The sequence below is a fragment of the Peromyscus californicus genome, unplaced genomic scaffold (genome assembly GCF_007827085.1).
Source record: "Peromyscus californicus insignis strain IS unplaced genomic scaffold, ASM782708v3 Scaffold_1__1_contigs__length_55948999, whole genome shotgun sequence".
NCBI lineage: Eukaryota > Metazoa > Chordata > Mammalia > Rodentia > Cricetidae > Peromyscus > Peromyscus californicus.
Genome location: NW_026294492.1, coordinates 24,082,247 through 24,093,359, shown reverse-complemented (window position 1 = coordinate 24,093,359; position 11,113 = coordinate 24,082,247). Strand labels below are relative to the sequence as shown.

At 50.7% G+C, this 11,113-nt stretch overlaps 1 protein-coding gene across 5 annotated transcripts in view; it reads left to right on the top strand.

The window, feature by feature from the left end:
* The first annotated feature begins 2,486 nt into the window (after nt 1-2,486).
* Nucleotides 2,487-11,113, top strand: part of Galnt14 (polypeptide N-acetylgalactosaminyltransferase 14) — a 234,387-nt gene continuing 225,760 nt past the window's right edge. Inside the window, exon 1 of one of the 5 annotated variants that reach the window (XM_052746236.1) lies at nt 2,487-2,981. In XM_052746236.1, the coding sequence (XP_052602196.1) occupies nt 2,853-2,981 (129 nt within the window). In that variant the 5' untranslated portion in view covers nt 2,487-2,852. Of the gene's footprint in view, nt 2,982-3,129; nt 3,205-4,313; nt 4,447-11,113 lie in introns of those variants that run through there. The other 4 variants (XM_052746235.1, XM_052746233.1, XM_052746238.1 and 1 more) reach the window with 4 other exon arrangements.

The window sequence follows — 11,113 nt, the reverse complement described above, 5'->3', positions numbered from 1 at the left end:
TTCTTCCTTTCTTTTCTTTCTTTTTTCTTTTCTCTTTTCTTTTCTTTCTTTCTTTCCTTCTTCCTTCCTTCCTTCCTTCTTTCTTTCTTTCTTTCTTTCTTTCTTTCTGAGTTCTGGCAATGGGACTCAGAACCTTGTACTTAAAGCAAATACTTTACAGACTGAGCCATTGCCAAGCCCCCTAACCTGGTGATTAAACAGTTTTAAATATCTGTCCAAGCTTGGGGACCTCTAGATATATTGGATCTCAGGAGAGAGCTACAGTGCTGGGATCTGCACGGAGATTGAAGACTCACCTGTAATCTACCCCAATTCAAATGCCAATATGCCCCCTTTGGTTGGGTCAGGTAATGGCACTTAGCAAAATTGGATTGTTCAGAAATCTTTCAAGGCCCAGGCACTCCTCCCCATGTGAGAGGAAGACAAAATAACGATTTAAGAGCAAGTGCTTGCTTTAGAAGAGAATCTCCAGGCTCCCCAGCATTACAGGCCTTCCTTCCTATGGAGACGTCTCACCCCAGGGCCTTGGTTTCCCCATATGCCAACCAGTCTGAATGAAGCACCTCAGCAGCAGGCAGTGTGGGGCTGCACCATCTCAAGAGCTTGGCGGCGGTGGTGTTGTGTAACTGTCTGCCATCTGTTACTCAGAAGCAGCATCATCACAAAGCGCTGAGCAATGGACTCTGCTGCTTCTGCTTCTGCTTCTGCTGCTGCTGCTGCTGCTGCTGCGCCTGCCTAGAGCACTGAGCAGCTCCACAGCTTGCTTGAGGGGTGGGGGTGGGTCCCCTGCAGAGCCGACACAGAACACTTTGGAGGTCCAGGACCAGGCACCTAGGGTGAGGCTCCTGGAATAGATCCAGGGAGCTCAGAAAGCTGCCATGTCCCACCCCTCCTACGGCAGTTATTTACCCAGGCCTTTGGCTGCCTGAAGCATTAACTGGAGAGTAGGAGTCCAACAGAGACAAGTGTGGGGCATCAGCAGTCAGCGGGGGGTCTGTGTGGTGCTCAGCAAACTCAGCTGCATCTGGAAACGGGTTGGCAAGCCTTTTCTGGCTGTTGGATTTCCACAGCTGTTTCCAACCCCCCAATTTCTTAACCTCCAGCCTCTTACCTCCAGGACTCTCCAGGGCTTTTGGGCAGGGCTGCCTTATGGCTGAAAGACAAAGTACCGGTACCAAACACTGGAGGCTTTGTGTGGGCTCCTCTGTTTCTGAGCATGTGTCTTGAGGGCTCTATGGCATTGGAGGAAAGCTGGAGACTTGATTGACACTTTACCTGTAGTCAGGTGTGGGCGCTGCCCTGATACCGTGCTCTAGCTCCGGGAATGAAGATATAGGGAAGGTGCAGCTGTATTACTTGCCGCGTCATTCTCACCTGAAGAAACTTGGAGCCAACATCCCTCTAACTAAAACGATGTGGCTCCAAGGGCCACGGCTCCCCAGACTGCGCAAAAATTTTTATCTTTTCTCTCTAAACTCTCAGGGAAGACAGATGCCTGGCATTCAGTGTTCACATCCATTTTAAGATGTGGAATCTAATAGGGAAGGTATAGGATGCAGCTGTGCTTTGCACGGTTGGTGTAGGTAGGCTAGGTTAGGAACCATTCCCTAGTCTAGAGACATGGTTAGAATTCCAGCCTACCTGAGGCCTGTGTGGGAGCTGGATTCAGAATGTCCCCTGTCTCTAAATCCTAGTGGCTTTCATCTGTAACTGGAGCGCATATTCCTTAAAAGCAGTTGGGGAAGGGATTTTGAAAGATACTTGCGTGTACCTAGTGCTCGAATTCCCACCTCCACTTTCTCACAGCTTCCTGCAGTTGCCCTGACTTTAGGTCCCCTCTCCAGCAAGCCCCGGTACTTTACAAGGAGAGAAAACTCCTCAGGGAGATAATTTTTGCCTTAATTTTTAAAAGGACATCTTTCAAGTTAAATTTAGACCGGCTCAGTTTTCCATTAAGCAGAGAAAGTTGCCAGGCACCTGCTCAAAGGCAAAGACATGCCCTGGGGAGATGGCATGAACTCGACCTTGGCCCTGAATGGCCAAGCAAGCGAGCCTGGACTTGAGGCAGCATCTGGGTCAGCCCCACTATCCCCGTGTTGGCTCCGGGATAGAGGACCCTGATGCGAGCTCCACGTGCAGCGCCCCGCGGCGAACGGGAACTCCTCCCAGGCAGTGCTTCACCTGGCGCGGGTTGGTCCTGGTCCGGTCCTTAAGTCTCAGCTTGCAGCGGGTGTCGCTAGCATTCCTGTAACCCGTGCCCGCCCTATCCCGCCCCGCACGACCCCGGCCCGGGATGGTCCGAGAGCTGCATCCAAGGTCCCTCAACGAGCACGGTGCTCCTCGGTCGGCGGGAGGCGGTAGCGCCCCCTCTCAGAGCCGGGTTCGCTCCCGCCCCGCTCTCTTCTCCCTCGGAGTCAGTCTGTCTGTCGGGCCCGCCCTCCCTCCGCGCTCCCTCCTCCTCGTGCTCCTCCGGGGGTGCCGGGCACAGCCTCAGATTCCACCTTCCCGGCTGCTCCAGTCAGTTTCCCTCGCGGCAGCCGCGGGCAAAGGCAGCCGCGGCGAGCAGCAGCATCTCGGCGGTCACCGCGGCTCTCCGGCTGGAGCGGGCGCCCGACTGAGCGGCCCCTCGCCCCTTCCCGGCCGCGTCTCGAGTCTCCGGCGGCGCCCTTCGCCCCGGCCGTGGCTTCTCTCCGAAGCGGGCGGGGCAGGATCCCACCACCCAACATCGGGATCCCCGGGAGCAGCGTTTCTCTTAGAGCGAGGCGCTCGGCGACTCGTGCCCCGCCGCCCCTGACCGCCGGGGGGTGCCCCAGGGACGCGTCGCCGCCGAGGAGGAGCAGGCAGAGGGGACCATGCGGCGCCTGACTCGCCGCCTGGCGCTGCCCATCTTCGGGGTGCTCTGGATCACCGTGCTGCTGTTCTTCTGGGTCACCAAGAGGAAGTTGGAGGTGCCGCTGGGACCCGAAGTGCAGACCCCCAAGGTATGCCGTTTGGTGGCGCGCAGGGCGCGGGGCACCGGCCGGTGGGAGGGCGCGCGGTCTGCGCGCGGGGTTTCAGGGTTCCAAGGCAGGGCGGGGGGGGGGGGGGGGGAGGGTGGTGGTGGTGGTCCGGGTGCCGCGAGCAGGTAACAGGCGCGGGATGCAGCCATGGGGAGGTGCTTGAGGAATTTAAGAAGCTTCGGGCGTCTCCGGATCCCTGGCGTGTGTAAGTGCCAGTGGGTGTGGGTGGTGGGCGCGCGCTCGTGGACAGAGCGGGGCTCCCAACTTAAGTAGCAGTCCGGTGGCCGAGGGGGCGCTGCGGACCAGCCACCCTGGGACTGGCGGTCAGTGGGTGCCGCTGGAGGGTCGCTGGAGGTTGGCTGGGTTGGCGATGCTGGCACCCATGAGAAGTCTGGACGTTCGGACCTCCTTCCCTCCGCCGCTGCCAGGCCCCAGGGGAGGAGGCTGATGACCCGGGTGCGCAGCGCACGTGAGACACACTAGCGAGCTCCCTGGAGCTTCCCCAGCCGGTGCCTTCCCTGCCCACCTGGCCTGGCCTGGTGGCACCTGGCTCTGTAACCTGTTCTCCAGCCCCTGAGCTGTGGTGGAAGTTGAATGCGTTCAGAACACCACGAAGGAGCCCCTAAGAACAGAAAGCTTCCTACCGGCAGGGAGTTGGGGAAATGGAAATCCAAGTGGCTTTTCTAACTCTTGACCAGGAGTGCAGCCCAAAGGAGTGGAAGGTTCCCCCTACAGGTTCACGCTTGAGATTCAGAGCCCTTGTCCTTTTCCACAGCCTTGAACAGGGGAAAGAGAGCGAGGCCTCTGGGGGATTTGCTGGCAGCTAAACAACCTTTATGAGTTCAGGGCAGTCTGTAGGAGTGGGAGAAGGCCTCGGAGGAGCTTGTGGTCTGAAAGAGGAAGACTGAAAGAGGAAGACCAGTGTGTTGAAAAGGAGGGGATCTCACTACCGAGTTATAGTAGGGAGGGCCTACTGTGTGCTGAGTGCACAGTGGGTGCTTTCTTCATACGTCGTTGTTGAATAGTGTTCTTACTTCATAGATGGGGAAACAGGTTGAGAGTCTTTAAATAGTTCGCCTTACTTAGATCATTCTGGATTTGAACTCAAACCTCCACATTCAGGATTTGCCCACTTGGATCCTATAGACTCTCCTCTTAACCAAAGCCCCACTGTCACTTGTGCTTTGGAATCTCGCCAATGTTAGCTGATCAAAACAAGCATTTAGTTAGCACCCACAAACCCCGGCTATGTGTGAGCTGCCATGAAATGCCGAGGTCCAGGGTTTGCTCCGAGGTTTTATTCGTCCGTGGTCCAGGATGTGCAGGACTGACAGACAAGTGGGTTCACTGCCCTGGGTGTCACGAGAACCCGGGTTTTCCTGGAGGACGAAACAACAGCTGAGTTGAGAAGGATGGACCATTGGCCAGTCGGCAGAGGGCCTCCGAGGTGCGGATGAAGTCAGGGGACTGAGGTGGCAGGGGGCAGCTTGTATGGGCCTAATCAGACATGAGGGTCTAGGGAGGGGGTTACATAGGGAAGTGATGCCGTGGATTGGCGTGTCCATCAGCTGGCCTTTGTAGTACAGGATCTATTTTCTCACTGGCACAGACCCTGACCACAGATCTGCAGGGATTTTTTTTTTCTTCTTTTTCCCTAGGTGGTTCTGCTCTGTGTGATGCAGTTAATGATGCCTGCAGGGACATGAACTTGCTCTGTTTTGTGCTGAATCTCATTACCTTAAGCTGACTTATTCCTAGTTTTGCCCCAGGGATCTGGGACAAGAGTTCTTCTTTTTCCTTTGGAGGTGCTCTGTGTCGCTACACCTTCCCCACCTTTTAATCATGGTTTGTGTTCAACAGACATTTAGTGGCAGGAGGAGCTATGTACCTACCAGGCACTATGCTGATTTTGGGTGCTGCTCTGATGGGTCTGTCCCTGACCTTTGTTATTTGTGTGTGTGTGTGTGTGTGTGTGTGTGTGTGTGTGTGTGTGTGTTTGTGTAAGCTCTGGGGAGTTCCTTGCTGATGTAGAATCATCAAGCGATGCGTGAGCAATGAGTGGTCTCACATGGGGAAGAAGCCTGTTCTTTGCCTGAACATTTGACCCACTCCTCATTTTTGTATATCCTTCTAAAAGTCTCGTTTATTCTTTAGCTCTCGAGATTTGACATGTTTTATTATTAGGTGTACCCTCTCTCCCCCCTTTTGGGTTAGTGTTCTTCTACAACCCATTTTCACTTTTATGTGTTTCTCCATAAATGTCTTGTGTATATTTCTCTATATATTTATGGATGAGCATTTTCCTGGATCTTTATGTGTGTGTGTGTGTGTGTGTGTGTGTGTGTGTGTGTGTGTGTGTGTGTGTCTTAATTAGGGTCACTATTACAGTGAGGAAACACCATGACCAAAAGGGTTTATTTGGCTTACACTTTCATGTCACTGTCAGCATTGAAAGAAGTCGGAACAGGAGCTCAGACAGCGCCAGAACCTGGAGGCAGGAGCTGATGCAGAGGTCATGGAGGGTGCTGCTTACTGGCTTACTAGCTTGCTCCCCATGCCTTGCTCAGCCTGCTTTCTTAAAGAACCCAGGACCAGCAGCCCAGGGATGGCACCACCCACAATGGACTGAGCCTCCCCCCCTCCCCCCATCAATCACCAATTAAGAAAATACCCTACAGACCTGCCCACAGCCTAGTCTTTCTTTTCTGAGACAGGGTTTCTCTGTGTAGTTTTGGTGCCTGTCCTGGATCTCGCTCTGTAGACCAGGCTGGCCTCGAACTCACAGATCCACCTGGCTCTGCCTCCCGAGTGCTGGGTTTAAAGGCGTGCGCCACCAACACCCGGCTTGGAGGCATTTTCTTTTCTTTTTTTTTTTTTTTTTTTTGGTTTTTCGAGACAGGGTTTCTCTGTGTAGCTTTGCGCCTTTCCTGGAACTCGCTTTGTAGACCAGGCTGGCCTCGAACTCACAGAGATCCGCCTGGCTCTGCCTCCCGAGTGCTGGGATTAAAGGCGTGCGCCACCACCGCCTGGCTGGAGGCATTTTCTTAACTGAGGTTCCCTCTCCTCAGATGACTTTAGTGTGTATCAAGCTGACATAAAACTGTCCTTTCGCAGTGTATATCTCAGGAAAGATGAGACCAGGCAGCTTTATGTCCCATGATTGGTGTGAACGGAAACTTTGTATGATATGTCTAAGAGGAACACAGTATTCTCCCCCAACTTGACTGCATGTTAGAATTGTCTGGAGAACTTGACCGGCATAGAGATTCTTGAGTTTATTATGGAGATTATGATTCTGTTGATTTGGGAGAAGGTCCTAGAATTAGCCCTTCTGCGAACGTGTCATGTGACTGCAAAGCAGCGCTTGAGAAATAGTTGTTGTTTGGTTGCTTTGTGTGAACATGGCCAGATGAGTCGTCTCCTCCATGAGTGTGGTCACAACTAAGTCAGTGTGAACCTTTGCACGCAGGAAGTAGAAACCCGTAACGTAGTGCTTTTCCAACTCATGGACTCCGTTTCCCATATTAGCTCATTTCATCTTCCCAGAAGCCAACAAGGGAGCTAATACTTTGTTTTACAGGAGAGATCAAATGACGGTATTGGGGCGGAGATAAAAAGGCTTTTCAAGGACAGCATCAGGACAAGAATAGGATGAGGAATGTCCTGGGGACTGCTCACCTCGTGTTTAAATTAGACGGACAGCCTAAGTCTCCCTCCACTTGTGGGTGATTCAGCAAGGTTGGAGGTGGGCACAGTGTGAGCTCATCTACTTTCTGGAGCTTCTCTGCCCATGGAGAGTTTCCAAATGCGTGTGTGTGTGTGTGTGTGTGTGTGTGTGTGTGTGTGTGTGTGTGTGCGCGCTCACGCGCGCGCGCATGTGCAAGCATGTTTTGGGTCCTCGCCTTCCACATTGTTTGAGATGGGGGTTCCTTTGCTGTTTGTCTGCTGCATAGGCCAGGCTAGCTGGGGCGAGAGGGTCGGGGCTCTCTTACGTCTCTGCTTCTCTTCTTGATGTAAGAACCCTGGGATTTCAAACATGGGCTGTCTGTTGTGACCTGCTTTTACGTGGGCTTTAGGAATATGAACTTAGGTCTCCATGGTTTCAAGGCAAGCGCTTTACCTATCAAGTCTTACCCTTTAGCCTGGGGTTGTGTTCTTGACAGTAAGAATACAGCTGGTACATTTGTCTACCATGGGGGGAAACTCAGGTTTTGAATGAGTACAGTCCACGAGGCATTTGTAGGAAACAAGGATATAATCATGGGGGAAGCCTTTTCCTGGATATGCAGAAGCCTAAGGGAAACTTGCCTCTTGCTGAGACTTTTCTCCAGTGTAGGGGTGGAGGAATGATGTCGTTCCTCCTTATCATAAAGTTGTGGTCCACACCTCTAAAGCAAAAGACAAGTTAACAAGAGAAAATTGATTGTAGTTTTACATGCCATGGAAGCCTTCAGATTGAAAATCCAAAGTCCCAGCGTGTACTGTCAAAGACATTGTAGATCTGGTGGGGAATAGATAGCTGTGGAGGACATACCACTGGAAAAAAGGGTACATTCCAAAGCTGGCGACTGGGGCAGGGAAGCAGCAAAGCCTGTTTAGATCCTTTAAACTATCTGAACAGCATTCTTTCCTCCTGGGTGTGAGCAGCACCCTTTATAGAATGAAGGGCTTTAGATCTACTATCCGACAAGGTAGGTCAGAGAATTTCTTTATTGCCATCTCTAACACACAGACTGCATTAGATTAATCTTTTGAGGTTTCATGCCTTGCTTTGGGTAAAGAGAAGTCCTAGTATTATGTGGCTTGCCCTAGGGAAGAGAGATTCCAGGTTCTTTGCCTTGCCCTTGGCAGAGAACTGGGACGGAAACAGGAGGAAATGCTTATGGAGAGACCTTGCTTCTGAGACCTTCACTTTGGGATATATTTTTTAAAAGCTCCAATACCAGCATGGTGGTGAGAGTCAGTTTATTTCTAAAGCGAGAACAGTGGACATCCTTTGGCCGCTTCTTCAGAGAGTTGAGAATGGTGTAGCTAGGGGAGAGAGCTCCTGGGCTGGAGACTGCCCAACTATTAGACTCCGTCTGGTTATAGGCATTCAGATCCTTGTTCTCCTTATCTCACTGTGCTATGAAACGTCCCTGATCTCCTAGTGATGATGTCATCACAGGCCTGATATAACCTTCTGCTCAGTGCGTCACAGTCTGAGTGACGTGGACAAGGACAGACTGTGCTGCAGTCCTGTGACAGTAATCCGATCTTTTTCTTAGTTTTATGAAAGGACGGTTCTGGGAGCTGGGCTGATAACTCAGTGAAGTGCTTGCCTACTTGCTGCTCAAGCGTGAGGACAAGAGTTCTATGCCCAGCACCCACATCCAAAGGCAGGCAGGGTAGTATGCTCTTGTAATCCCAGCTCTACTGAGGCAGAGGCAGGATTCCCAACCAAGTCAGTGGGTTCTAGGCTGGTGGAAAGACCTTGTCTCAAAGAACAAGGTTGGGGTTGGAGAGACGACTCTGATGAAGTGTTTGCTCCTCAAGCTTGAGGACCTGAGTGTAGCATGAATCTTAACAGTTCTTATTAATAAAATCAAACCTGAGCCAGGTATTGGGGTGAACACTGGAAGATCAGAGAAGCAGAACAAACCACAGCCACCTCACCTTGCCAACTCCTCAGCTGATCCTGTTTCCTCAGACTGGAAGCCTCTATGTCCTCATCCAAATGGATCTCAGCTGAACTGCTGCTCAAAAGCCTAAAAGCTTAACAAGCCTAGTTCCTGGTCCTCAGGCCTTACATACCTTTCTGCTTCCTGCCATCACTTCCTGGGATTAAAGGTGTGAGTCACCATGCCTGGTTGTTTCCAGTGTGACTTTAAACTCACAGAGATCCGAATGGATCTCTGCCTTCCAAGTGATAGGATTAAAGGCGTGTGTGCCACCATTTTCTGGCCTCTATATCTAGTGGCTGTTCTGTTCTCTGACTCCAGATAAGTTTATTAGGGTGCACTATATTTTGGAGAACACAATACCACCACACCTGAGTTTGCCTCATCAGCATTTACCTAAAAACAAACAAACAAGCAAAAAACAAGCCAGCTATGGAGTGCACATCTGTAATCCCAGATCTTAGGAGGCAGAGATGGGCAGATCCTTGGCACTCACTGTCCAGGTAGACTAGCCAAACTGCTGAGCTCAGGCTTCAGCCATGGAGCCTATCTCAAAAGCTAAGGTGGAGAGCGACTGTGGAAGATACCTGGTGTCTACCTTTGACCTCCACGTGCACGCACATACACATGCACACGCTCACTTAAACGTACATCTCACACACACACATACACACACACACACACACACACACACACACACACACACAATTTCTGAGAAATGACACCTGAGGTTGACCTAGGGCTCCATGCTCAGGTACACACTCATGCACACACTCACGTACACACTCATGCACATGCACACACAAAAAAGACCACATAAGAAAGTCTGGCTCTATGAACAGCTGAAGTAAAGATTTCTTTAAACGTGACTTTTTCCGAGCTGATTTGATTTTAATGCTGGCTCTCTACACCCAAATTATTCATCAAATCTCTAATTTCTAGCTGAAAACCACGTGACAAGTTTGATGTTTTATTCAAACTGTGTATTAATGATAAATACCGTTATCACTTAAAAAGACCTGAAGAAGGCATGTTCATGTCTTCTCTCTCCTGTCATGTGTTTGCCATTTGGAAAATCATATAATAACTGACAGATTTAAAAAAAAAAATAAAGGAGCAAAATTTCTTGTCTCTTATTTCCAAGAAACTAAATTTAGTCCAAAGGCTTAGTAAAAGCAAGAGTTTCAGGCCGGAGGGTAATTTTTGAGGGAGGTATTAGAAATGTAAAGGCTTGGAGTAAAGTGCCTCCAGCCTATGCAAATGTCTCAGGAGGTACTAGAAATGCAGCAGATGCTATTAGAAAATACCTCGTCTTTCTGTCGTATGTGCCTACCACGAGCACCTTAACTACACAACCCCATTGTTCTATTTCCCATTCGGCAGTTAGTTTCTCCAATTAAAAAAAAAAAAGAGTTACGAACTTCACAGAAGGCCACTATTAATCTGGTGGCACTCGGCATGTGCACATTGGATTCTGTCCAGGGGATTTTGGCCCTGGCATCACCAGAGTCAGTCTATTATCAGATGCATGTCTAGCCTCTCATTTGCTGTGCAGATGCCCATGCAAGGTGCTGGACCAGCTTCCCATCTGAGGCTGTTCTTGGAGCCAGGGTATCAGGGTGCTATTTATTGGTAGCCCAGAGCACTTCTGCAGCAGGGTTGCAAAAATGCAAAGTGGGAGGTTGGGATCTTAGGCAATAGCTTGCCTTTCCTTTCTAGAATGTGCTTTTCAATCTTTAAAAATGTCTTTCATGTACTTAAAAAAGTTTAAGCCCTGTGCTATTAACATTTCATCACCTTGGTGAGAAATTTACCCTGGTTCGGTTTTGAGTCCATCCATGACCCAGAGAGCTTTGCAAAGCCCCTTTCTCTGGTCCTGAGAACCAAGTGTCTGTCCATGTTCTGACTCCCCTTTGCTTCCCTGGTTCTCTTTACCCCAGCTCCAGGCAGGAAGCCCCATCTCAGGACCCAAGGGTTGTACACTAGGGACATGTCTGACTTAGCCTGGGGGCGATGGCACTCTGTAACCTTGGCTTCTCAACAGGGCCTGGCATTTTTTTCAAAACGAAGACCAGCAGTTCAATTTCACCCTCCCTTGCCTGGAAGCACAGACTTACACCTGCTGAAGACAGGGGAATCACGGGAGTAAAGCAGACCAGAAGTCAAAGGAGTGTCTGTCTGTCCAGAAGGTGCCTTTCTTCAGGGCTGCTTGTCCCTCCAGAACACTCAGCTGCTCACTTGTGTTCCTCAGCGGTCACTTGTAAACCAAGCCAGGACAGAATAAGCCTGCTGTCTGCCGATGCCCAAAGCTCAGGATTTCTACCCACCCTGCTTTCTTTGCTACACCCCACCATCCCAAATTTCCAGGAATTGGACCCTTCACCGGCCTCCCAGGAATCGGTTTTGTAGAGACATGTTTTGTGTGCCTTTGTTTGCTTTCTAACGTTTACACGC